Source organism: Phodopus roborovskii, unplaced genomic scaffold (genome assembly GCF_943737965.1).
Source record: "Phodopus roborovskii unplaced genomic scaffold, PHOROB, whole genome shotgun sequence".
NCBI lineage: Eukaryota > Metazoa > Chordata > Mammalia > Rodentia > Cricetidae > Phodopus > Phodopus roborovskii.
Genome location: NW_026126588.1, coordinates 19,796,056 through 19,819,848, shown reverse-complemented (window position 1 = coordinate 19,819,848; position 23,793 = coordinate 19,796,056). Strand labels below are relative to the sequence as shown.

General features: G+C 54.4%; 1 protein-coding gene across 1 annotated transcript; it reads right to left on the bottom strand.

Moving 5' to 3' along the window:
- Positions 1 to 847: 847 nt before the first annotated feature.
- On the bottom strand, positions 848 to 16,327 carry LOC127236756 (tyrosine-protein kinase ZAP-70). The gene is made up of 13 exons (XM_051204565.1): positions 16,264 to 16,327; positions 7,936 to 8,346; positions 7,222 to 7,382; positions 4,309 to 4,447; positions 4,131 to 4,215; positions 4,007 to 4,050; positions 3,781 to 3,832; positions 3,302 to 3,494; positions 2,829 to 3,035; positions 2,238 to 2,430; positions 2,017 to 2,157; positions 1,810 to 1,922; positions 848 to 1,234 (listed from the first exon to the last, which is right to left on the bottom strand). Exons 2-13 carry the CDS (start codon positions 8,335 to 8,337, stop codon positions 1,111 to 1,113), a joined length of 1,854 nt encoding a protein of 617 aa, XP_051060522.1. The 5' UTR covers positions 8,338 to 8,346; positions 16,264 to 16,327; the 3' UTR covers positions 848 to 1,110.
- Between the last annotated feature and the right edge of the window lie 7,466 nt (positions 16,328 to 23,793).

The window sequence follows — 23,793 nt, the reverse complement described above, 5'->3', positions numbered from 1 at the left end:
TCCGTGGTTTGGCACTACTCACGTCATCAAGGCTCCGGACCTCCTCGCCGCTCTCAGCCACATACAACCCTCCTCCTCCTGTGACCCCACAAGACTTGCACGGGCTTTCCAGACTGCCTGGCCTCCCACCACAAGCAAAAAACAAAGTTTACTTTCCCAGAATCCCCAGCAAATCTCCGCCTCACCTCTCATTGGCTCTGGGTGTGATATGCCCCTGCCCCAACAGTCTCGCTGGCCTAGGGAAGGGGGTATTGGTTGGCCACTGAGGGCACAGGTGGACCTCCAACTCTGGCTCCATGCGCCTCACCTGTCGGGTTATGCCTTCCCACACCCTAATTTCTTGTGTGAGGAGACGGAGGCAGGAAGCCTTGGGGAGCTCTGAGCGGGGCTGAAATGGCACTCAGGGTACCAAGTGATAAGCTGGCCCCCAGCTGTGACTGCCCGCACCCGGGGTGGGGGTTGTGTGGTTACACGTGAGTCAGGACTGGGGATGAGGGCTTCCCAGAGGCTAGAAAACCTGTTTCAGCTGGCTGGGGAGGGGGCAGGGCATCTGTAAGACCCTCTCCAGGTGATCCTGGCGTGCGGCTGCGGCATGCATGTCCACGGTGGACCATCCACCCGGGGGTGCTGAGGCTGGCACAGCCCTCAGACCCACCTTGACCTCCATCTCTCAGTTTACCGTGGCACCCCAAGAGAAGTGAGAACCCCACCCTGCCTTCCCTGGGGTCCCTATGGGGCTGGGCCTACGTAGGAGGTGGCTAAGTTCTTTCTTACCAGCTCCTTTTAGTACCCACCCCTTTCCAAGCGCCAGGCCTTGACCCAGAAAAGATTAGAGGGCACTCGAGGGAAGAGAAGTTTATTGCAGTGACTGACGGTGAGGCAGGAGACGCCTAGCTCCCACCCAGACTCAGGAAGCCAGGCCGTGGGAGCCCCGTGCTCTCGGCCCAGAGCCTCAGTGCGGCTTGCCAGCGCCGCACCTGCAACCCGCGAGGAAGGGACAATCATTGGAGACGGCTGTGGGCCTGAGGTCTCAGGCACTGCTGAACACAGCCCATCCCGGGCGGAGGATGAGGCCAGATGAGGCCGGCCAGGTGTGGGGAGAGCAGAGGCTCAGCCACACGCAGCCTCAACCACCTGTCCGCACTGTGGGGACCCCTCGGCCTTGCTGGCCAGGCTGTAGTAATAGTGGCGCATGCGCTGCTCCACGGTCAGGAAGTCGGGGCGGTCCTCCCACCTGTGGGGGCGGGGAGACCCAGACCTTTTGAGAGACCGGAGGCAGGAAGGGATAACGGGGTGAGGAGCTGGGGTAGGCTTCCAGGGCCCAGAGGAGCAGGGGACTGTTGCGCGATGCCTCCTTGGCGTGAAAGCAGTGGAATTCTGGGGCGCGCGCTCCAAAACAAGGAGAGCGGTCAGCTGGCGCAACACAGATGATAATCAGATAGCATTGAGGGCTGTCCAGGAGGGGACAGAAACAATGCACCGAATTCATCTTGTAGGGACCGAGAATTAAGTACTGGGAGTTCATCCCAGGCGTGCAGCACAGGCTGGGTGAGTGTGCCTCTGTGGTGGTCTAGCTCTAGCACTGTGGGATCTGTGTGCTGGTGGTGGCAGGGCCCGTGGCCGCCTTGTGTGGCCAGTGTACTGGGGAGCTAAGTGTGGATGGGGATGGATTAAAGGTGGAATTCGGAGACTGAGAGGCGGGTGCGGGTCTTTGAGTGGAATACAGTGTCAAGGTGACTGAGTGGGCATGTGACTTCTCCAGTCCCAGGACCGAATGGCCAGACCCCGCCCCCCCAACCTGGAACTCACTTGTAGATCCAGCAGTCGCTCATAAGTGAATACATTTCGGGCGGACACTCTGGTGGGCATTCCATCCTCTTGCCCTGCTTGATGAAGTCCAGGACCTCGGGACCCTTCATTTTCTGCTCGGGCCAGGGACCAAGGCGATGTGAGGACCCTGGGTCCCTCACCGTGGTCCCCTCCCCAGCCACCACTGCCCAACTCTGCCCGGCCTACTTTGTAGGGCTTCTGGCCGTAGGAGAAGGCCTCCCACATGGTGACCCCATAGCTCCAGACATCGCTGCGGCTGGAGAACTTCCGGAAGTTGATGCACTCTGGTGCGTACCACTTCAAGGGCCACTTCCCTGCAGAACGGGCCTGAGAAAGGCAGGTGCGGTTAGGACTGGCCCCCGGACCCCGGCCCACCTCCACCTAGACACCGCTGCGGTGGCACTCACCGTGTAATAGCTATCATCGGCACCTAGGGCCTTGGACAGGCCAAAGTCACTGATCTTGGCGTAGTGCCGATTGACCAGTAGAACATTCCGGGCTGCCAGGTCCCGGTGCACAAAGTTCTTCTCCTCCAGATACTTCATGCCCATGGCTACCTGGTGTAGCAGCTCAGCCACGTTGCTGACGGGGATCTCCTCCCTGGGGCAGAGGGGAAAATGTAGTCAACCCCGTTTCCCATGGGGCATGAGTACAGCGCAGACAACCCAGGCAGCGGCGAGGGGGCTGGCATCTAGAAAGCTCTGTCAGCAGTGCCAGAAGCCGAGTGCTCCATAAGCATCGGCGTGCTCGGTGTTCGAGGGAGCGCAGGGCTCAGATTCTGTCCTCACTGTCATGGTGGTCATGGAGAAACAGTCAGGAGCCCCACGTTGTGAGTGTGGGCATCGGGTTACACAGGGCAGGCACGCGTCCATGAAGGAGTAAAGGCAAGTGGTGTGCAGTGTGCGTGTGCGCGCGTGTGCGTGTGTGTGCGCGTGTGCACGCCCTGCCCTCCCAGCTCCATCCCCGCACCCTGTGAGCAGCCAACCGCCCAGGCTCACTTCTTTCCAAGCAGGAACTTGTGCAGCGGCCCGCCGCCCGCCATTTCCATGACCAGCATGAGCGCCTCAGCCTGACACACGCCAATGAGCCGCACGATGTAGGGGTTGTCGAGCTGGTGCATGATCTGGGCCTCCCGCATCATGTCGTCCTTGTCAGCCTTCTCCGTGCTGTGCTTCAGCACCTTGATGGCCACGTCGATCTGCTTCCTGCCGGGGGCGTGGCCACACACGTGGCAGCGCGCGTGTGAACCGGGCAAACACGCGCCCCTCCCCCCCCCATGACTTCAACGTGGCCAAGCCCTCCCTAGCCTAGGGCAGTGTCTCCCTCTCAGGTGTCCCCAGGCTCTCCGCGTAACTGACCAGCATGGCACATCCCACCCCCAGAGCCTGCTTCTCAGGCAAGCTGCCCTGAGAGACACACCCCTGCTCCTGACTCGGATGTCCCCACCTCGGCAGGAGCCCGTGGGTCATACTTGCGCATCCGGTAGACTCCCTGGCGCACTGAGCCAAAGTTGCCGCAGCCAAGTTCAATGTCAGCCACGAGGAGGTTCTCGCGCTTCAGGAAGAGCTTCTTGTCCTTGAGCTCCTCGGGGTCACTGTAGGGACTCTCATACACGCTCGTGTCCATGGGCATCGGCCGTGGCTTGTCTGAAGACGCTGGGCGCGCTGGGCATACACAGTCGTGCATTCCCAGGTCAGAAAAAGGAGAAGGGAGGGGGATGTGGAGGGCAAGGGCAGCTCGGCCACGCCAGACACGGGACCACAGGCCATGATTTACCCACCCCCATGTGTCAGCATGCACCAGGTATATACATGTGAGAAGCAGGGACTTGACTGTGCACGGGGCAGACCCCTGTCCATGGCTCTAGTCATCGCTTGCTAAGTCGCACAGCCTGGCTACAGACCCCGCTCTCAGTTGCGCATGAGCCAACCCACACCCCCGCCAGCTCACCTGGTTCAGGGGTATATCCATCCGAGTTCAGGGTGTCAACTCGTCTCTGAGGCTGAAGGTCACAAGGGTCAGCACAGTCAGCCAGACCCAGCCCTCTTATGGGGCCCATGCGTGCTGAGGACACCCCAGGGACCGTCCCCTCCATAATAGTCTTTCCTCCACCCCGACCTCCCCGAAGCCACCCACCCAGTGCCCAAGCCTCAACGCTGAGGGGACACTGGCTCACCTGCGTAAGTGTGGATGGGTGAGCTGGGAGTGTGGGGGCAGCAGCTGTTGGGGTACAGAAGAGACGGTGAGTATGGGCGGTGGCCTCCTGCATGCTTGTCCATCTCCCGCCCCTGGCCCCTCACCTCCAGCGCTGGCGTTGCTGTTGGGGCAGGCCTCCTTCAAGCGGTAGATGAGCCCATCCGCCTTCAGCTTCAGGTACTCCACCAGCTGTGGAAATGGGTGTCAGGTGGGCCCTGCTCAGCCCCCAGGGGCTGGGCACCCCATGGCGGCGGGGTTCTCCTTGGAACATGGCAGGCCTACCTGCCAGAGCGTGTCAAACTTGGTGCCTTCAGGAATGTAGAACTTGCCAGCCTTGTCCTGGCTGATGAGATAGTGGTACACAGTTTTCCCATAGATCAGGGACAGCGCATATGTGCCCTGCTCCTTCCGGGGTCTCAGCCTGAAGGGGGAAGGAGGGAGTCACCCTTATAGCGATGGAGGAGGGGTCCTGTTTCGTGGCTCCTTCTACAAACACACGTCACAAAGCTCCTCTGAGGACTCAAGGAGGTTAAGGAAGACAGAAAGAAACCACTCAATGAAATAAAGGAGAAAATGCAAGGAGCAGAACCTGCCTGAGCAATGGCCAAGGGTTAGCAAACACAAGGTTCCTGGAAATGATGGAAACGAGAGTCCCGAGCTCCTGAATGGAATTTCATCAGGAGATAGAAACATGGAAGAGAACTCAGGCTGACATGAAGATGGAGTTAAAAGGCCAACTAGAAACCTCAAAGGAGAGCCTTACTGTAGAATGAAATAAGCAGAAGACAGAATATCTTTACATTATGGAAAAAAATAAATGGTATAGATGCTTACTTTATAATAATGTGTCACTGTGTTTATTAATTCCAATAAACACACCATGCTATTGTAAGGTGTTACTAGTAGAAAGTAAAGATTGTCAGGTGAATGAGATTTCTATATTGTTTTTTCCAACTGTCCTGAAAATATAAAACTGTACAGAATATGTTGATTTAAAAAATAATACTATGTGGGTGGTATTTGGGGCTTGGGCCTTGCCATGCCCAAAGATCTTGTAATAGTCTGGTCTCTTTTTTTCCAAAAAGCACTAACATAGCTGTAGTCTATTAAACAGATGGCTGGAGATTTAAAAGAAGAAGACCGAATATCAGGTCTCAAAGATAAAGTACAGGATTACACCAAATCATCGAAGAACATGAAAAAAAAATTAACATGGGAAATTTGGAACACCATAAAAAGAAACCCTAGAATTACAGGCATAGATGGGGGAGAAAAACCCAAAGCCAATGGCATAGACCAGATCTTCAACAAGTCATAGAAGAGAACTCCCCCAAACTAAGGAGAGATAGATACAGCTAAGAGAAGTACACACAGCACCATAAAGACAAGACCAGAGCACACACTCCATGGCACAGCCTAGTTAAAGCCCTGAGCATACGGGACCAAGAGTACTGAAAGCTACAAGAGAAAAACATGCAAGTCAAATATAAAGGGAAACCCATCAGAATGACAGCCAATTTCTCAGCAGAAACTCTGAAAGCCCCCGGGCACACTGAAGAAAAAAAAGACAGAAAAACACCTCCCTCACCTCTGTCAGGCAGGACGAGAGTGCTTCGTGTGTGCAAGTGTCTGTGGAAGCCAGAGGCGTTGGACCACACCCCTGGCAGTTAGAGGCAGGCAGAAACCACCCCACCATGGTGCCAGGAACCGAACTCAGGTCCCCTGGAAGAGCACACAGCCCTGGAAAGAATGGCATCTCTGGGGAAACCCACAGTAAAAATCAAGAGCCAGTTCCTCCAAGGGGGTCCTGGGAAAGGAACATTCCTGGGGAAGGAGGCAGAGAGCCATGGTCCAACCCAGCAGGACCCAGGCACCCATGAGAAGGGAGGCCCTGGGAGTTGCCCCCCTCAAAGGCTTCTTGAGGTGAACACTGGGCTTCCCAAGGCCACAGAGAGAAGCCACCACCAACTCAGCCTGAGTGACATTGGCTGATGCCTAGATAGCATCTACACGCACGCGTACACGCACACGCACATGCACACGCACGGACACGCACGCACACGGACACGCACGCACACCCAAGCAAGACAGCTGTACCTGGCGATGTTTTCACACGCTTCAGAGGGTCTCCAACCATAACAAACTCACAAACAGCCACATGACCCCAGCCACACAGGAACAAGACCTGACATTTAATGCCATCTTGTTCACGCTACTGGTTTTCGTGTATCGATGCATGTGACCCTTTACACAGGTCCCAGGCGGGGGACTGCTATAGGATGGGTTGAAGTGGCTGAAGATGTTTCAACATCTCCCACAGAGCCTCTACCTCTCTCAGTATAAAAGCCAAGGGCAGCTGGGAGGTGGTGGTGTACAACTTTATTCCCAGCACCAGGAGGCCAAGACAGGCAGATCTCTGTGAGCCTGGTCTACACCCAAAGCTATAGAGAAATCCTGCAAAAAAGAAAAAAAAAAAAAAAAAAAAAAAAAAGAAAAGAAAAATAGAAAGAAAGAAAAGAAAAAGAAACCAAAGGAGAAAAGCCAAGGCCACCCACCTCTCCAATGGCACACACGGGCCTCAGTGGTTCTAACATGCCAGGTCAATTCCTGCCTCAGGACCTTTGCACCTGCCACCAGGCTTGTTAGGAGCACACTGCACCCCAAAACATCTTTTTTTCGTTGTTTGGTTTGGCTTTTCTGGGGTGGGAGTTGAACCCAGGTCCTCTTGCATGCTAAGCAAAGGCTCCATCACGAGCTACCTCCAACCCTCCTGAAGTTTCTCTCCCACCTCTGGCCTTCTGAAACTGTCTTCTCAGTAAGTCTCCTTCAGCCACCTCACCTAGCATTGCAGCCCCTTCCCACACAGCATTCACCACCATCTGACAAGGGTTCTGTTGGGCCCTGTCTCCTTGGCGCCGTCACCCCGTCTAGTCACACCATTGCTTCCTACCCATCCCAAGACTCACAGCCAACAGACGGCAAAAGCTGGGCCCAACACACAGATGCCCCAAACTTTGGAGTCTCTCCAGTTCTCTGTGAGGACGTTACCATAACAAAATACCTCTGTGCTTGTCTACACAGACACACTCACTCTCCGGGGCCACGTGCACACTCGGGGCTGCCCACCTGGCCCCCAGGATCTCAGTCAACAAGTCCCCGGCCCCACATCACCTGGACCCCCCGTGCCCCACATACAGGAACTTGCCGTCTGTCTGTTGGCCGGAATAGAGTTTGCGCTCGGCCTCCTCGCGAGTCAGGCTGTTGTGGTACCACGGCATCTTCTCATGGGCTGTGGTGGCAATGAGCTTCTCCACCTGTGGGGCCTGGCTGATGATGGCCTGCTCTAGTGCATCGCCCTGAGGAGAGGAGAGGACAGGAGCGTGGTGAGCATGGCCACTGGAACCTGCTCGCATGGTCTGGACCCCCCAGAAGCCACCCCACTCCGGCACAACTTAGGGTGCATCTGAAAACTGTAGAGGGTAACGTCTCTCTCCTAATTAAAGCATGGAGGCACTGTAGCCAGGCCTCACCTCCTAGCCAGCTCGGAGCTCATCAGCTTCAAAATCCTACGCAATGCCTCGCTCAGGCATAGCAGATGCTGTGAACTACAGCCCATAGTTCCTATCAGCCATCCTACTATAGGGCACAGGCCCGCCCGTCGTGTCCTCTCCGTCACCTTCAAGTCCCCACCTTTCAGCCTATCTATCATAGATAGTCGAGTACCACAGCATCACTCGGGCTGCGCAAGACAAACTACCACCATCGCCACCAAGCCCGGACTTACACATTCCTCTTTCAGATCACGGGCATCCTGGCTTCCAAATCCCAGACCCTGGAGCATCTCCGGTCCTCAGGCCCTGCCCATACCCCGGCCCCGGCCCCGGCCCCGCCCCCTGGCCACGCCCTCACCTCCAGCTTCCAGGTCTGGCGCACGTAGTCGCGCACCATGGCATCGCGCAGGCAGTCGAAGACCCCGGGCTGCGGTTCGAGGCCAGGCGGCCGGTTGCAGGGCTTGCGCAGGTTGCAGGGCAGCCCGTCGGGGTCTTGCGAGTAGAACTGGCAGAGCTCGGCTGGGCCGCAGTGCGCCTTCCCGCCCGCTATGGCGTAGGTGCCGTTGAGTTGGCGCTCGATGGGAAAGTGGTGGAAGCGCACGTCGTGCACCAGCGACAGCACGTAGCCCCCCAGCGAGCGCAGGCACTGGCGCAGCAGGAACAGCCCGTCAGCCATGCCTGCCAGCTTCAGGTGCTCCTCGGCCTCGGCGCGCGAGATGCTGCCATAGAAGAAGGGCAGGTGCGCCGCGGGGTCGGGCATTGCCGGGCCCTGTGGGTACAGAAGGCGTGGCACACCGTCAGGGCCCGCAGTCCTTCCCGAAGAGAGAGAGAGCGCGCACGAAGATGGGCATCGACAGGGTATAGGCTCGTCTCTGCACCGGAGTCAGTTCCAGAGAAGAGTGGTCGCGTCCTGGGCACCCACCCGAGTCTGAAACCCACGCACAGAACATCCAGACACCCTAGAGGTCCCTATGCCTGAACCGTGCCTCCGTCTCTCAAACGCGTCCCTGTTTTTGCGTTTCAAGCTAGATGCTGAGGGTATTATACAGAAAACATTATCTCTCCCTGCCCTCTTGACGGGCCACACGAGCTGAGGCGGCAGCGGTCAGTAACGCGACAGACGGGAGTGACCATTGCCGTTGCAGACTGAGGTCGGGATTTTTAAGAGCGATGTTAGAGAGAAAAGCAGTGACCATTAGCTAGAATGACCACCTCCGTTGAGCCCAGAGCAGAAGGATGAGGAGAAGCCTCGAAACCACGAGGTGGGAGAGTCAGGCAGGGCAAGGCTAACAAGCAGCTCATCCGAGGACATGGCCCCAACCTTCCCACCTCACAATGGGTGCCCCGGCCTCTGCAACGCCCTTTGCCCTGCCCCTCGGCCTTGCTGGACCAGATTCAGAAAGCATGTCGGGATTGAGCTCTGCTATTTCTGAGGTGTGTGGATGGGGGGGGGGGAAAGGAAGGAGAGGATAGAAGGAGGGAGGGTGGCTCCTGTCTGCAATCCAGATAGTGTTTGGGAGGCTGAGGCAGGAGGGGCAGTGAGTTCAAGGTCAGCCTGGGAGGGAGGGATGGGTGGATGGATGGATGGGTAAGTGGGTGGGTGGGTAGATCGATGATAGGTAGATAGGTATAGATAGATGATTGATAGATGATAGATAGCTATAGATAGAAGATAGATAGATAGATAGATAGATAGATAGATAGATAGATAGATAGATAGATAGATATAGAATCTGATAGGCAAATAGTTTACAGTCGTCTACCCTGAAGGCCTGGAGTGATGCTAGTGTCTTGTCTGCCGTGGGGTGCTCCAGCGTCTGAACTAATGAAAACTCAGTGTGCACTTAGGATTCACTGTTTGCTCCCTCGGGGAGCAACCACTCAGGACGGAGCCTCTGCTGCAGATCTGTATGCCGCGTGTTCAGGCTGTGAAGGGCGCTTTGCAGTGCTGGAAAACAGTATAGACAATGGATGGAGAGGGATGGGCAAGAAGGTTGTCAACTCTTGTCATGCACAGTAGTTCTAGAAAACCCACTGCAAACACTGAATTAGTGATGGCTGAAGAGCAAAAGCTTAGGTCCCCTGGCCATGTGACCAATATGTAATTTATCGGGGAGGGGAGGTTAAGGCGGGCTTGGTTCCACATAGCTCAGGTTGGCCTGGAAGTCGCTATATTGAATTCCTGATCCTCCTGCCTCCACCGCCCATGTACTAGGATTATAAACCTGTGCCGACATCAGGCTTAAAGGTACAGCCTGGGCTGGCCTTAAACTTGTGACCCTACTGTCTCGTCCCTTCGGCATTTGCCTGCTAGTAGCAGGTTCCCATCACAGCTGGCTGTACCGTGTGTGTGTGTGTGTGTGTGTGTGTGTGTGTGTGTGTGTGTGCACGCGCGCGTGCCTTACTGATACACATGGTTGGGCTAGAGCTGGACCTCTGTGGTAGAGCATCTGCCTGGCATGGAAAGGTCCAGGAAATGTGCCGCCCCACAAAAACAAGCAGCAGAGCCCCACATTGCTCATGCTCAGTGGTGACGTGGTCATCAGACTCAACGCTCTTTCCTTTCTGTGTCTATCTGCAAATCGAGGGGAAACACCATCATATTTTGAGGATTGCAGAGTTCAGCTAGCAGGTGAATTCTCAAACATGGAATCTGTGAATAATGAGGCCAGTCTCTATGATAAGTGCAGCAAAATGTGAGCTGTAGAACTCAGGAAGTGATTAGGAGAAGACGGTTCATTGTTTCCATTCTCCGTGTTCTTGTTTTTATGCAATGTTGTGGGGAAAAAATTAGTTCATCATAGTGATTACTTGTTATCTACTTAGCTGACCCGGGCATAAACTGTGTAAGGAAGGGACTCAGCGTCCTTCTTATTCAAACAAAGGCAGGGGTAGGACAGACTTGTAGCTGAGGAAGGCTGTGTCTACCCTGAGTGTCCAGGATTGGGCAGGGATGGGGGCCGAAGTTGAGAAAGATACTTGGATGGTATCAGACCTGGGTATCTGGGGGCTGCTGATCACACAGAACAAATACAGGATGGGAAGCCAGGCTTGAAAGGCCTCTGGATGCCCACTCCCAACAGTCAGTGGCCAGCAATGATCAGAAGCCTGGATGACCAATGGCTCTGTCTGTTTCTACCTGGATGATAGATAGGGGTGATATCCAAACTGGCATAATGACACACACCCATGATCCCTACAATTGGGAAGCTGAGGCAGGAGGATTGAGTGCCAGGCCAGCCTGGGCAGAATACGGAGTTAAGGTCAGGTGAGAATGTGAGACCCTGTATCAGAGAAAAAAAAAATGGAAGGAAAGACACAAGGGAGGAAGCTTTGATTTTTAAAATCATTTTATGTATATAACTGTTTTGTGTGCATGGCTGCCTACGCATGTGTGTGCGCGCCTGTTGGCCATGGAGATCAGAACTGGAGTTATAGACAATTATGAGCCCCCATGGGGATGCAGGGACTTGAACCTGGGTCCTTTAGAAGACCAGCCAGTGCTCTTAATCACTGAGCCATCTCTCCAGCCCCAAGAGAACTTTTTTAAAGTCTTAATTTTAAGAGAGTAGTCCATGAAACTATTTAAAACAAGCCATAGGCTCCTTGGAAAAAAAAAATGGAGCCTGACAGAAAACCTCCATGAGGATGTTATAGCGGTTTTACTCACAACTGTCCAAAGTTGAAAGTGATGTAGTATTTCTCAACCGGTAAAGAGAAGCAGGTACCTACAGAGCAGACGGCACAGCGGCATGCCGAGTGAGCAAAGCAAACACAGTGGCTGCAAACCCGCTCCAGTCAGAACTGCCCTGTGGAGCCCATGCCAGTGCCATCGGGTAGGGGTGGCTACAGGGGCCTGAAGGGGTTGGGGAATGGTCTGCGGTTTGACAGTAGTCTTTCTTCCACAGGGTGGTCCGTAGACCGCACGGTATGTGGGCTGGAAGGGCGGCTGGGAAGTTTGGACATGTTGGCATGCCAGCAGTCATGGAATTGGGAAAACATACGGCTGGGTTGGCTCTACTCCTGTCTCCACCCTCATCCAGCCTGGTGTCCTGCTCCACACCAGGCTACGCCAGCACAGACACCACCATCAACAGGGTGTGGTACAAGGCAAGCATCGGAAGCATCTGCTCATCCTCCCTCCTGTTTGGTCTCACATCTCTCTGGTCCTTACGAACTCCCTGGCTTAGCCTCTTTGGTCCTGATGCTTCCTATGTGCTTGTTCGAGTCCCTCTCTCCCTCTCCCTCTCCCTCTCCCTCTCTCCCCTCCCTCCCTCTCTCCTCCCTTCCTCTCCCCCCTCCTCTCTTTTCCCCTCCATCTCCTCCTCCCTTTGTCCTTCGCCAAGTCTTGTCCCCTTACTTGGTCATCCTGTCTGCAGCTCACAGGCTGTACACGCACCCCACCCCCGAGCCAGATCTCTAGCCCGATGTTGGTTTGTGTTGCCATCACCTCCTTTGATCTCTACCAACTGTTTCTATTAATACAGAGTGCCTGTGGTTAGCTCAGCCCCCACAGTCTATTTCCACTTGAGCTGAGCTCTGGGGTCGCTCTGCAAGCTTCCCCTAGTGATTCAACGCAGCCTCTATTGCTCGAGAACCTACTGTGGCCTTCTCATTGCATCGAAACTCCTCCACTCCCCCCCCCCCATTCCTTGCTTCCTGCCGACTCACTTGCAGACACTTAACAGTGCAGCGTTCTATTTAATGTGACTCCCTGGCCCCCTCTATCTACCCAAACCCAGCTGGCCCCTCCTGGGGGACCCCCAAAGCTGCTTTACAGAATGTGGGGCTGCAGGATGGGGGGAGGGCTTGCCTAGTTTTGAGGGGGGTCTATAACAAGGCTGGTCTCTGGAGCAGGAAACTGTGGCAGGAAGCTGTCAGTCACGTGGTTTGAGCATCTCGGGCCCCACATGGCCGCAGGTGCAGCCTGGGTAGTCAGAAGTTGGTTATAGAAGAGGATCTGGGGAAGGCTGGCTCTCAGGGTCTAGTCCAAGTCTACAAGCCAAGATCGGTATCTTAGGCCGAAGGCCAAGGTGGCCCAGAGCCAGGAATTTACCCTGTTTCCACTCCACCCACCACCCCGTTACTGGTGACAGCCATTATGACAATCACACCCTGCTGACAGGTAGCAGGGGGGTCGGGACCCCTGTGTCTGCATCTTTCTGGTCCACCCTCATCCCATTCATGCAACATGCTAACCAAGTCTTTAGAGACTGTATGCAGAGATGCTGAGGCCATCAGGAGGACAGAGGCAGAAGATGAAGGGCAAGGTGCAAGATGCTGGCACAGGCCTTTACATTGTCTCCGACCTGCAGGCCAGGCCAGTGTGGCACAACGGTCCCCAAGAGCCGGTCCAACCGAGGCTCAGGACCAGTTCATCACACCTACCTGTCCTTAGTTGGGTCCTTTAAACCCACCAGGACCCTGGGCCCAGCCTGCGCTGGCTGACCCAAGGGCCTAGCCAGAGAAGAGCAGGCAGGGCTTGGGTTAAGCAGCCCACTGTGGTCTGTGTTCCTTCCCATTCCAGAATTATAGCCACATGTTCCCGTGCAGAGCCCTGAGGCACAACAGTGGAGACCAGAGTAAAGGACATGGCCGGATTGCATACCTAGTCACCAGGACCGCCTTCCACTCTACAGAGAGGACACTTGTCACCAACGACGGCTTCATTAACTCACTACATGGTCTACATGTCCCAGTATGACTCTACCGGTGGGGAAAGTCCCAGAGCACACTTGGCGGGTGGCGCCAAGAGGGTCATCATCTCTGCCCCTTAGGCTGACGCCCTTTGTTTGCAGTGGGGATGAACCACAAGAAATGACTCATTCGAGATTGTCAGCCGTGCATCCCGCGCCGCCGGCTGCTCAGCCCCTGGTCAATGCCACCCACGACCACCGTGTTATTATTCAGGTCACATTCCATGCCGTCACCACCACCCGGAAGACTGTGGGTGATCCCTCCGGGACACTGGGGCGTTGAGGATGCCCAGAACACCACAGCTGCACCCACTGGTGCTATGAAGGTGTAAATCATCCCAGTACTGAGCAGGAAGCTCGATGGCCTTCCAAGTGCCTACCCTCCCCCACCCAATATGTCTGTTGTGACTCTGTCCCGAAACCTGAGGCCAAACCCAGTGGCGTCAAGTGTCATGTCTACTGCTACTTTAACAGGGACACACCAAGGACCCTGGAGCTGGCATTGCCCTCGGCGACCACCTTGCCAGGCTTGTGCCCTGGCATATGACTAGCTTTAACCACGCAACGGTATTCCCAGCTATCTATCTCAGGGGGTGGGGTTGAGACAGAGTTTCTTTGTGTAGTTCTGGCTGTTCCTGAACTCCCTCTGTAGACCAGGCTGGCCTTGGACTCAGAGAGCCACCTGCTTCTGCTGGGATCAAAGTCATGTGCCATCACCGCCTTCCTCCTACTTTAATTTCTTGGAACAAGGCCTTGCTATATTCCAGGCTGACCTTGAGTCTAAGGTCTTCCTGCCTCTGCCCCCAAGTGCTCAGGTTACAGGCAGGTGTCGTCATACTGTCTCACACGCTCTCTCACGCTCGTCCACAGTGACCGCCATGGCTCTGTTCTAGGCCCTGGTGCTCTCCCATGCCCTCGTCCTGGCCACATGCTCAGGTTTTCCGTGACCGCTCCTTGCTAGAGTTCATGGTTCCCAGGTTCCCACCCTCCCTCCTCAAGCTGCATCAGGTACCCGGGAGGAAGAACCTTCCATAGCCCCCACCTCCCACATCCTAGCCCTGGTCCACCGCGGTCAGTCCCATCTGCTCCTGCCTGTGCCTGGCTCTCCCAGGCACACTCACAAGCCGCCAGTTTCCTATTACAGCCCCTCCCTCAGGGCCGCTCTGAGAGCGGGGCCCTGAGACACCCTTTGGTGAGCTACTCTGCTCACCCTGCCCCATGGCACAATTGCTACATGGGAGCCACTACCCCCATCCCTCAGCTTGGGAAACTGAGGCTCAGAGAGGCTGATGCCATACTCCCAATCACTTATAGTCTCCAATTAACATCCATGCAGAACGGAACCCAGAGTTGAGCTAAGTCCCTGGGGACTCCGTGTCCCCGAGGACCCCAACACTGCAGTTTAATTACTTGGACTGTCAAGGCGTAGAGAGCTGGGCTGCTAGGGGCCAGAGACGGGACTCAAAATCCAGCACCCTGAACATCTGTTCATTGTTAGTCCCTGCGATTGGCTAGTCCCTCAATCCCAGCCCAGGCGCTCGGAACTGTGCGGCCCAAAAGCAAGGCAGTTTCTGCTCTCTGGTCTCCATATGGGACAGTAAAAGGACAAAGGAGAGGGCCCTGTGGAGCCGAGGGACTGACGCGGGAAGGGCTGTGTAGCAGGGTGTTTGGCAGCACTCTTGGCATCTGCCTGTTGCATGCCAGGATTGCCCAAGTCAGTAAAACACATCTCAGACACCAGCAGCTGGCCCTGGAGACAACGGCATCAGCACCAGCCCCTTCCTATCATCCTCGGGCCTGAGCAGGGGTGGTCCGTATGGGGTGGGTCAGACGCTGCAGGCCCCCTGGAGGTTTCCAGAATCTGTGGGGATCAGAGCCCAAGAGACCATCAAGAGCTAAAGATAACAGCAGCACCGTGACAACCAATTATATGGCAGCTACTATGTCCCTGAACTCTGGTGTGCTCCCTTAACCCCCGTGAGAACTCGAAGCAAGATAGAGTGACTTGCCCAGGGTCACACAGCAAGTAAGTAGCAGGCAGACCCGGATGGACCCAGGCCCCCTGGCCCTACAGTGTCCCATCCAGGCCGCTTGCCCACCAGGGTTGCATAGGCTAGATAAAAGAAACGGTGAGAAATGGAAAGAATCTTCGGTTTATCAGGAACTTCAGCAGGTGGCACCTGAGATCTTCCATCCTAGGGGTTAGTGGCCCCAATCTTTCAGCAAGGCCTTAGTAAGCACCTACTGTGTGTTTGATGTCCTAGCTAAGAGCAACGAACCTCATTGTGACCTGGTTCACCTCATAGACCCCTGCTCTTCCCTGCCTCCCCCAGCCTCTTACTCAACAAACCAAGTAAGTGCTTAACAGGCAATCACACTTGTATCTGCTTTTAACACATGCACACAGAGCAAGTGACGCTCAGAGAGGCCAAGAAACTTGTCAAGGACACACAGCCATCAAGCAGAAATCTAGTGCTTGGCTCCTTTGCCTCTGGCTTTGCCTACAAGAGGAGCCTGACCAGAGCCACTGGCATTTTGTTGTTCAAGCTTACGGTCCCGTTGTGCCCGTCTGCAGCCAACGATCTATTCCAGCAGGAACCCAGGGACCCAAACACACTACAGTGCTGGCACCCACAGAGACCTGCTTCCCAAGGGGGTGCCCATTAGCTCCATCTCCAGACAACACCACCTCCTCAGTCCCTTAAATCCTCCTCCTCCTGGCTCTCAGCCATCACTCTGTCCTTGGCCACCAGAAGCGGCCACTTTCAGGACTGGCTAGGCACCGCTCCATCCCAGCCGCCTGACCACATCATATGAGGTCAAAGCCAAGAGGCCACCCGTAGACCTGTCCCCACCATTAGAGCCTACCCAAGCCCAGCCTCAGCCCCTGTGGGCCCCACCCCCCTCACACAGAGGTGAAGGGAATCCACTCACACCCCCTCCGGTCACACTGGATGGCAAGGGACAAAGGCCAGAAGATGGCCACTCACCTGGACACCCCCGACAGGACCACAGCTCACGGGGCGCGGCAGGGCCTAGCGGGAGGCCTGGTGTCCCGGGGGCTCTTTTTCTCACCAACGGGTTTCTCTTCAGCTCAACCTATTTCCTTGACGTGAAGACAGGAAAGAGGGCTCTGTTTGAAGTTGACGTCAACGCAACAAAATGCTGTGTTCAAGGGAAATCACGGGCCACATGCTCCTGGTGGGGCAGAGCGCATTTCCGGGGCCATCAGTGTCAGGCAAGGGGTTGGAAGCAGAGGGGAAAGTGAGGGGCAGCCAGGGCTCCTAGGCTCCTGGCCGGGCACAGGCTGCTGCCACAGTGAGTCCTAACCTGAGGGACAGGAGGAGGACCCGGAGTGCTAGGAGAGTGATAAGTTCTAGAAAGGAGGGATCCCCAGAGTGTGCCTGTCCCTCTGCTGTCCAATCATGGCTGGCTCAGCCTGGTTTTTTTTGGGGGGGGGTTGTCGTTTTGTTTTTTGAGACAGGGTTTCTCTGTATTGCTTTGGAGCCTGTCCCGGAACTCACTCTGTAGACCAGACTGGCCTGGAACTCCCAGAGATCCACCTGCCTGAGCCTCCTGAGTGCTGGGATTGAAGGCGTGTGCCACCAACGCCCTGTGGGTTCTTCTATTTTACATTAATCCCTCTCAGCTTTCCCTTTCTCCAGAGATATAGTAAAATCCGAGGGTGTAAAAGGTCTCTATGCTAGCACTTTGTTCCTGCAGTAAGAGAAGACAGCCCGAAGACTGAAGAAGCTCACAGCATTAGTATCTCACAGAGCAGGAAAGAAACAGCCAGCCTTGCAAGCACTTTACAATTTCCATCCATTTTCTGATGGAGGTTAAAAAAAAAAAAAAGAGTCAAATAACAGTGGGTCACACCACTAACCTCAGCACTTGGGAGGTGGAAGAGCTTCGTAAGTTTGAGAACAGCCTGAATTAGTGGGAGACCCTGTCTTAAAAAAAAAAAAAGGCCAGGTGTGGTAAAAGCATCTGCTGCCAAGCTCGACCTGAGTTCCATCCCCATGAGCCACACGGTGGAAGGAGAGAAATCATCTCCTGCAAGTTGTTGTGTGACCCCCACACATGTACCATGGCATTCACACACCTGTACATATGCATATATAACACATACAAGCATCATACATGCATGCATGCATACAGACATACATAATTTTAAAATGTAATTTAAAAAAAACTGAGCGCTGGCAAGATAGCCTAGTGGATAAAGAGGCTTGAAGGCCAAAACTCCATCCCCAGAACCCACGTAAAGAAAATAACTAACTCCACAAGATGTCTAAGCTCCACAATTCGGCCATGGTCCAAATGCCCCTCCAACACATCTTGTGCGTACAAACACACACACACACACACACACACACACACACACACACACCACTAAACACAATAAACAAATAGCAGAGAGAGAACAGGAATGAGTGGAGAAAAATCAATAAGATTATCACAGCCAGGTAGGATTGTTCTCGTAGCTCGCACACTGGTAAGCACGGGACACAGGAGGAGAAAACTTTGTAGATTATCTTGGAGGCATCTGGGAACTGCCCAGGCTGTGTGAAAGGCTGGGACTCCCTGGCTGGGTTTAATCTCCAGTGCCCCTGAGAAGGGGACTCCAGGCCTCTGCAAGCCACAAGCCCGGCAACTCCATGCCCCTTCCTGTCCCAGGGGCCTGTGACTGGAAACTGTGGTGGGGGCAGCCCCTGTGTGCCCACCTCTGAGAAGAGACTGCAGATGAGGGTGGTGTGGGTTAGGGTGCAGGAGGGAGGCGTGCCCTTTGCCCTTTGAACTTGAGAGGGAAGGGGCTGACAAGTGCTTGGGAACCAGGCCTGGAAAGTTGTGTGCTGAACACCTGGAGGGTTCCAGTAAACACTCACAGTGCACCCTGGGAAGAGACTGATCACATGCTGCCCCGCCCCCAGGTCAGTTCAGGGCACCCCCTTGGGAAGCAGGAAAGTTCCCTGGGCCTCACACTGGCTGCCAAGGGCCTGCGTGTATGTAACTGAAGCTGGGCGGGCCAGGGTTAGCTCTACAGCTAAGGGAACATGCAGCCTCAGCAGGGAAAGGTCTGGTAGGTGCTCTGGGGGGTACAGAGGGGAGAGCCTCAGCCTTCCAGAGGCCACACTTAAGTCTACCGCCCCCAGACCCCAGCCACAAGGGCTTCCTCCCCCAGGGCCCCTGCGGGATTGCCTCCACACACCATGACTCAACTGCTTTCCTTCTGGCCATGGTTAGGGTGCCTTCTGTCTGTCTCCACAGCCTTTTCTACCTCTGGGGGCTGCTGTGAATATTAACACAGGCCTCGAAACAATTGCTGCCTGAGATGGCTATTCCTCATGGACAATTCCACCACATCCAGAATGAACTACAATCCAGAAATGGAGGATACACCTGTGGGATTTTTTTTTGGGGGGGGGGCTTGGTTTGAAGTGGGTGGATCCACTTCCGACCTCTGCGGTGGGAAGACACGCACATTTCCAGATCGCTGCTGGAGTCTATATACGGACACGGGGGAGGAAGTGTCTGCTCTTTGCCTGCTCGCCCTTGCCCTGCCAGCGCACCCTTCCCTTCCCTTCCCTGACTGGCATGGGAGCTACTTCCTCAGGATTCCAGCACATACTGAAGGCCAGCCGAGACACCCAGCCCTGTGAACTGAGAAACTACTAGATTCTTGACTTTGTCCATAGCTAGCCATTGCTGGACTAGCTGGATTGTAGCATGTAAATCAGTCCAATAAATCTGTGTGTGTGTGTGTGTTTCTGTTGTCTACGTGTATATATAAGTATATATGTGTGTGTATATATATGTGTGTGTATGTGTGTATATAAGTGTGTGCATGTGTATAATTCTGTTGTATAAGTGTATATGTGTATATATGTGTGTGTGTGTATATATAAGTGTATATGTGTGTGTATATATAAATGTATGCATGTGTATATAAGTGTATATGTGTGTGTATGTATATATATGTGTGTGTATGTGTGTATATAAGTGTGTGCATGTGTATAATTCTGTTGTATAAGTGTATATGTGTATATATATGTGTGTGCATGTATATATAAGTATATATGTGTGTGGTATGTGTGTATATATAAGTGTATAAGTGTGTATATGTGTATAATTCTGTTGTATAAGTGTATATGTGTGTATGGTATATATAAGTGTATATGTGTGTGTATATATATGTATATAAGTGTGTTAGTGTGTGTATACATAAGTATATATGTGTGTATAAGTATGTGTATGTGTACAGTTCTGTTGTGTAAGTGTTTAAGTTCTGTTACCATCCTCAGTATCGCTGTCCAGTTCCCACAATTTATGCTGTGGAGCCTGTGTTCCCTTGGGTGCTCCAGGGGCATCTCTGGGGTACTGAGAGCTGCCGCGCACCATGTGGGAGGGGTTTTTAAAAACTACAAGTGACCACCATCCTCCGGCAAGTGAACGCGAGCTACTAAGTCTAAAGAGAGCTGATTGGTCACAACAGCTACTTGCTGTACCCCCCTTGAGGGCTTCTGATGGCTGGCTCCTTCTGCCATCTTCAAGCCACCATGCCGGTTGTCAGTGCCTGAGTCACTTACAGGCACTGAGTCCCTGTCCAAGGTACCAAGGGCCTGTGGGGGCCGCTGTGGAGGTGACAGTCTGACGGATCGGGGCAGGACTCACAGAGGAGACAATGGAAACGGTGTGGGGAAGAGGGGACAGCAGGGACGAGTTGGGAGCTGGGGCCTCTATCCCTAGGAGCTGGCGTGTTTCGGGGGTGGGGGATGTCCTTCAGTTGGTAGAAGAGTGTTTGCATAGCGCGCACAGGGCCCTGGGCTCCGTCACAGCATCACACAATGTACATGCCTGCAGTCCCAGTGCCCAGGGGTACAGACCGGAAGTCCAAAGCGTGGGCTGTAGAGACAGCCTGGTGGTCTAGAATGCAGGCTGCTCTTGCAGAGGATCTGTGTTCGGTTCCCAGCATCCACTTAAGGCAGCTCACAACCTCCTAGCACTCCAGCTCCGCGGGATCTAGCGCCCTCTCCTGGCCTCTGTGGGCACTTGTATTCCAGTGCACACAGCCATACACCTAAGGAGAAAATAATCTTAGATGTTCAAATAACCCTTGACTACACACAGAGTCTGAGGTCAGCTTGGAATACACGAGACTCTTAAAAGACAAGCAAGACAAAAAATGTGTTTGACAATTATTATATAAGTAGCTGAAAATTCCAGAGATGGGCTTCGGGACAACCTGCCCTAGGCTCCAGTGATGGCCACAGGGTTGTCTCCTGCCTGTTGGCTTCTCTCTCGATTGCATTTTTCTTCCTGGACTTCGAGATAGGGAGTCATTTCAAGTCCTGTGCAAAGAGCAAGAGTCTTTCTCAGTATTCCCAGAGAATGCCCCCAACACAGCTCATGGATGGAGTGGGCCCCATCTCTGTATCTGAATAGTGATTTCCCCAGCCAGTCTCTGGTGGATGTGGGAGTGGCCAGGTCAGGCATGAATGGTTGGAAGGAATGCACAGGATTCTGGGAAGGCAGAGAACCAGTATCTTGTGAAAACGATCATAACAGCTTTTTTAAAAGGTCGTCTTTTCTACTGAGAAGTCCTAGCTGAGGGTTCATGTTATCCAACAGCCCCATAAAGGAGACTAGCCCGTGTTGAGGACAGGAAGAGGCCACGAGTAAACAGACTGGAGACTTTTCTAGGACATGGTGGAGCACACAGCCACCACCTGGCTGGATGCCATCTTTTGGGGCACCCTGATGGGGATGAGGGGGGTGGACTCCCACAAAGCACCTTTGGTAAAGGTGACAATGGAGTACACGGCTCCATTGGCCCACGGACAAGGAGTGCTCAGCTACAGAAGACAGCACCTCGAAAAGGCACAGGAGATCTGGGTGGAGGTGGCTGCCGCTCAGACTTGGGAGCCCAAAGGCTGGAGTGAAGCAGGGTGAGGGGCACATGGTACATCTCATCCGAGCTCAAAGGGGTCCTCGTCCCTACTTTCTGCGGTGTCCCCAGACCAGCACAGCAGGCGCTCAATTATTTCCTTTATTATCAGAAAGAGGAAGCTGAGGCTTGGAACAGGACTAGGTAGAACCAGTACCAGAATCCAGCTGGACCCAGCTCCCGGGGCCTGAGAGACACTCAGATAGGCCATCCCTGTGAGACCAGCACACTAGAGTTGTTCACCTACTCTCTCCGGTACTTTGATGGCCAACCTCACAGGCACAGCCTGGCAGCAGAGACATAGGACAAAGGCTCTCATGGGCCATTCCTCATGGACCATTCCTCACCTCCCGCTGGCTTCTCTGTGAAATGGGGGAGGATCGTGTTCACCTCACAGAGTGAACCAAAAGCAGCCCCATGCAGGTCAGCCATTAGGGGAGACCACCACAGGGAGGGACACTGACCACTGTGTCTAACACAGATGCTTGGCGGAGTGGGGACCAGTCCATATATACCAGCTGCTGATGCCTCGTCTCCAACTTTACCCACTCGCCAATCAGATCCTTTCCCTACACGCCACGCTCTAAGCTTCCTATCTTCCGTCCCTCCCCGTCATCGCTCGCTCGCCTCCTAGTCCCCCACCTCTGACCTGCACCTCATGCCTGAGTCCCTGGGAGATCCGAAAGGTGAGAGTAAGCAGGGTGTCCTATGGATGGGGACCCAGACCCAGAGGACCCAAAGCCTCTGGTCTCACAGGACACCCGAACTCATACGCACATACCCCTCCACACACACAGAATCACAAATCTTCCCAAATAAACGCATAGGTAAAACCGCTCAGCTTGTCCACCCCCTCCCCATGGTCCACACCTTCCACTAAGGCGTCACCTCCTAAAGGCACCACCATCTTCTAAAACGACACTGTCGGCTGCCCTGGTCCTTCATACTCTATCACCGCAAGCATCCAGAAGTCCAGGCAAGATCGGCAGGTGAGAGTAAACGCTTTGGCAGAATATGCCTCATAGCCCTAACTCCAATGGCCTCTCCGTAACTAGACCAAGATTTCCCTTGCATGACAATTCCAGGACCCAGTAGTAACTGAGAAGAGGAGTTCACCCCTCCCTGGGCCCAGGCAGGTGGAAAGCACAGTTAAAATCTGTTAAAGTCACTGGCACTGTTAGCACTGAGTTCTATGCGTTTCTATTTAAGCATGCCTTCCCGGGTTCATTTTCCTGTAGACAGGCGGACACTGAGGTCAGTTTGACCCCTAATTAGCGTCTTTGGCATTTTCTCTTGTCTCAGCGGTTGTGAGCAAAAGGGCTGTCAATCTTTTTGTTGTTGTTTTGTTTTTCAAGACAGGGTTTCTCGTGTGGCTTTGGAGCCTGTCCTGGAACTCGCTCTGTAGACCAGGCTGGCCTCAAACTCACAGAGATCGGCCTACCTCTGCCTCCCGAGTGCTGGGATTAAAGGTGTGCGCCATCACAGCCCTGCATAGGACTCTCGATCTTAACAGCCAGCTGAACCTCACTCCGATAGCATGAGCCATCTTAAATACCAGGCACATTCCTGGAGCCGACTCTGCAGAGCCGCCGCTTGCCGAAGACCCAGCCCTAGACAGACTGAAATGGCTTGTGCCACACTTTCTGCACTCACAGCCAACCCCACTTTGGCGACCAGGGAGCCCTGCCCCTGCGGACGGACAACTCTGGCCTCTGGCAAGCCTGTGATTGGCCCAGAACACAAGCCTAGGGGACTGGGATTGGCCCAAACAAACAGCTGTGATTGGTCTTAACAGCCCTTCTAGGTTATTTAAGCGGGCTGCTTTGCTCACTCCGAGCAGGTTTCCAAACTGCCCAGTGTGCAGTATGCATTTCCAAGATGGGGGGCCCAGCTTCAGAGCTCCAAGTACCCACAACTACCGGCCAACAGTTGAAGAGGCAGATCCAAAGAGTCCTCAGAGCAGTCCCAGCCAGTGTCTGCTGCCAGACCCACCCCCACTCTCAAATACCAGGCTTGTGACTGGTACCCACTGCTATCGGTGTGCCTGCCATTCGGCAGCTAAGGTGGGTGCCCACCCACCCAGGTCTCAGGCCCACTCCCCGGCAGGCTGCGGGTACAGGCCTGAGCCCACCTAGCTCTACATGCATGTTGCTGCTGGACTGGGCAAGGCTCCCGGCTCAGGAATCCCACCATCCCGCCAGGATTCTGCACCTAGTGAGAAAGGATGTCTGAGCTTAATGATGCCAGCCGTTCCCAGCACCCAGTTTCCGAATGACCCTCCTACATCCTCGGCTCCCGGAGGCTGCCGGGACAGAGGCAGGTGCACCGTCCCCCACCCCTCGAGTCATCCTGGCGGCAGCACCAACAACCGAGGGAGCGGCTAAAGAGTTCCCCAGTGGCAAGACAGAAGGGATGGGATGTTGGAAGCAGATGCGATGCTGTAAAGCCTTTAGGGTCCAGGGTCTCAAACCCCAGCCTGAGCCAACACCCGGACCTGCATGAGACTGCCGCTAGGGGGCGCCACCTGCCACTCCTCCCTAGAGACCCGCGTTTTAAGAGCTTCTTGCCTACC

Excerpts from the sequence above, each read along its gene's own strand:
- LOC127236756 (XM_051204565.1), bottom strand. The coding sequence starts at position 8,337 with ATGCCCGACCCCGCGGCGCACCTGCCCTTCTTCTATGGCAGCATCTCG. Across the intron at positions 4,216-4,308 it reads AGTTTGACACGCTCTGGCAG|CTGGTGGAGTACCTGAAGCT; the intron begins GTAGGCCTGCCA and ends CCATTTCCACAG. Across the intron at positions 2,158-2,237 it reads CCGATGATAGCTATTACACG|GCCCGTTCTGCAGGGAAGTG; the intron begins GTGAGTGCCACC and ends TGCCTTTCTCAG.